This window comes from Parus major, chromosome 24, assembly GCF_001522545.3.
Source record: "Parus major isolate Abel chromosome 24, Parus_major1.1, whole genome shotgun sequence".
NCBI lineage: Eukaryota > Metazoa > Chordata > Aves > Passeriformes > Paridae > Parus > Parus major.
Genome location: NC_031792.1, coordinates 4,760,536 through 4,762,633, shown reverse-complemented (window position 1 = coordinate 4,762,633; position 2,098 = coordinate 4,760,536). Strand labels below are relative to the sequence as shown.

Genomic DNA, 2,098 nt, shown 5'->3' with positions numbered 1-2,098 from the left:
AAAAAAAAAAAAAAGAGGGGAAAATAGTAAAAAAAAAATCCCCAACCCACTTTTGGATACGATTTGAGGCCAATCAGGCGCCGGCAGCCCCGCCTGCCTCCAAGTGTCAACTCCAGCCTGTTGCTCTCCCAGTATTAACCCCTTCTTCAGCCCCAGTGCTGCCCGCACGGGGCTGATCCTTCCCAGGCTCTGGGGGTCCCTCCCCGGGGACAGGAGCTGGCACACGTCCCCTTCCACCACCATGGGAGGATTTACTCCACAGGGCTGATTCTCAGCATCTCTCCCCAGCTGGAAAGCAGCCGGCCTATGCCAGCTGGAGAGCATCTCGTTTCAGAAGGTGCTTCGGGAGGTTCCCATGTCCTTTCCTTAGCCAGGGACAGAGAGGGCTTTGGGCCCCAGGGAAAACTCCAACAGGACACACGTACAAGGAGTTTCCATGCTCTGAACCAACAGCTGGATCCACATGGGGTTTCCTCCAGCTGGAATAAGACAACGGGCTAAATCAGACTTGTGGAAAATACCTATGAGAATAATACAATGCAGCCAGCTTCTCCCCTTGCTCTTTTTTTGTTTGTTTCTCTGTGTGTGTTGTGTGACTTCATTTACGAACCGTTCATTCACCCCGATTCAGACTGAGTTTGAATCCCCGACTGAATTCCCTTGCAGTGAGGAAAAACCCTACAGCAATATAAAAGTCTCAGGCTGTAAATCCAGGTAGCTGCTGTGTGCTCAGTGTGGCAAACACTGGGAGATGGGCAGAAACGTTCTGTCCCTGGCTGGGAACCCACTCAGGAACAGGGAACAACTGGCTGTCACGGAGAAAGGGAAATCACTACGTATATATTACTCCTTCTTTCCTCCTAAGCCCTCCTTCTCCATTAGTTCATGAAATTCCTGGCCTCTGGAGCGCCCTTTGTGCGGCACTGGAACATCCTGGGATGTTCCTGCTGCAGTTTGGGGGTGGTGGATCCTATCCTGCTCCATGCCCTGATTTTCTACACCCTCCACAGGGAACCCAGGACTTGGGCTGTGCTCCTTTAACCTTGCTGGGAGTGCCAGCCCAAGGCCCAGCTCCTCCACACTTGGTTTCTTTCCCCCTCAGCCTAATCTTAAAAAGAATTGAAAGAGCAAAGCAGCATTTGGCACCTCAGGATTCCTGGGAAAGCAGAGTCTGGCCAGTGCTGAATAATGAGGAGTGGGGTTAAAGGCTGCTCTCCCTTTACTCCAGGATGTATTTACATCTCTCACTGTATTATTATCTCCACTTGAAAGCCACATCCCTACCTATATAGTAAACTCACAGCCCTGGCTCCAAGCAGCAGCTTCCCTGAGGCCATGGCTCTGGTTACTCCTTTATAAAGTGTAGGGTTTGTGACCATAGCAGAGGAAGAAAAAAATAATTTAAAATAATTTTGGATGCTTGCAGTGGACAGTGACACAGGTGTGGAAAGGAACACTTCCAATCCAGATGTTGAGCAGCCAGGAAACTGCAGGAAGGGAGGAAAGCAATGCCAGGTGTGGTGGAGTTTGGTCTGGGACATGTCTCCATATCTAATGGGGTCCTTCAAAACCCAGAGCCTTGGCTGGTCTCCTCAGCAGCCCCCTTCTTTCCTGGAGGACAGCTGGAGCTGCTTCTTCCCACTGACTCAGGTGGGTTTTTCTCCCTCTCCAGCTTCCTCGGGCTGGGGACAGTTTGTATTTTAACACCAGCAGGAAAGTGCAGAGCCAGGACAAGAAGCCAAAAGCGAGCCCTGACTCTGCCTCCTGCATCCCCAAACCCCGTGAAGGTTCCAGCATCTCCCCGGGCTTTGCCTTCCTGCAGGAGGGGAGGCAGGAGGTGCTGCCCCTGCTCTGAACTAGGACAGGTAAGGCTGCAGGCAACAGGATGTAATTAATTCCCGGCTTTCCGCTCCCGGAGCTGCATCTTTGATCTGGGAGGACACGCTCGCATCTTAGCTTGGAGGCACCGCTGGTTTTCATTAGCGGCTCGCTCTGCAAACAGTAGCTGGAATTTCTTGAAGCCTCGCCGGGCTCGTTACAAACCGGCCCAAAGACTCTCTGGGAAAGAGCAAAACCTCACCTGGCTGTCCCTCTGCAT

At 52.0% G+C, this 2,098-nt stretch overlaps 1 protein-coding gene across 1 annotated transcript in view; it reads right to left on the bottom strand.

The window, feature by feature from the left end:
- The window catches only part of ADAMTS8 (ADAM metallopeptidase with thrombospondin type 1 motif 8), a 19,955-nt gene extending 17,857 nt beyond the window's left edge, over nucleotides 1-2,098 (bottom strand). Inside the window, exon 1 of the mRNA XM_015649588.1 lies at nucleotides 2,081-2,098. Within this exon, the coding sequence (XP_015505074.1) occupies nucleotides 2,081-2,098 (18 nt within the window). The remainder of the gene's footprint in view (nucleotides 1-2,080) is intronic.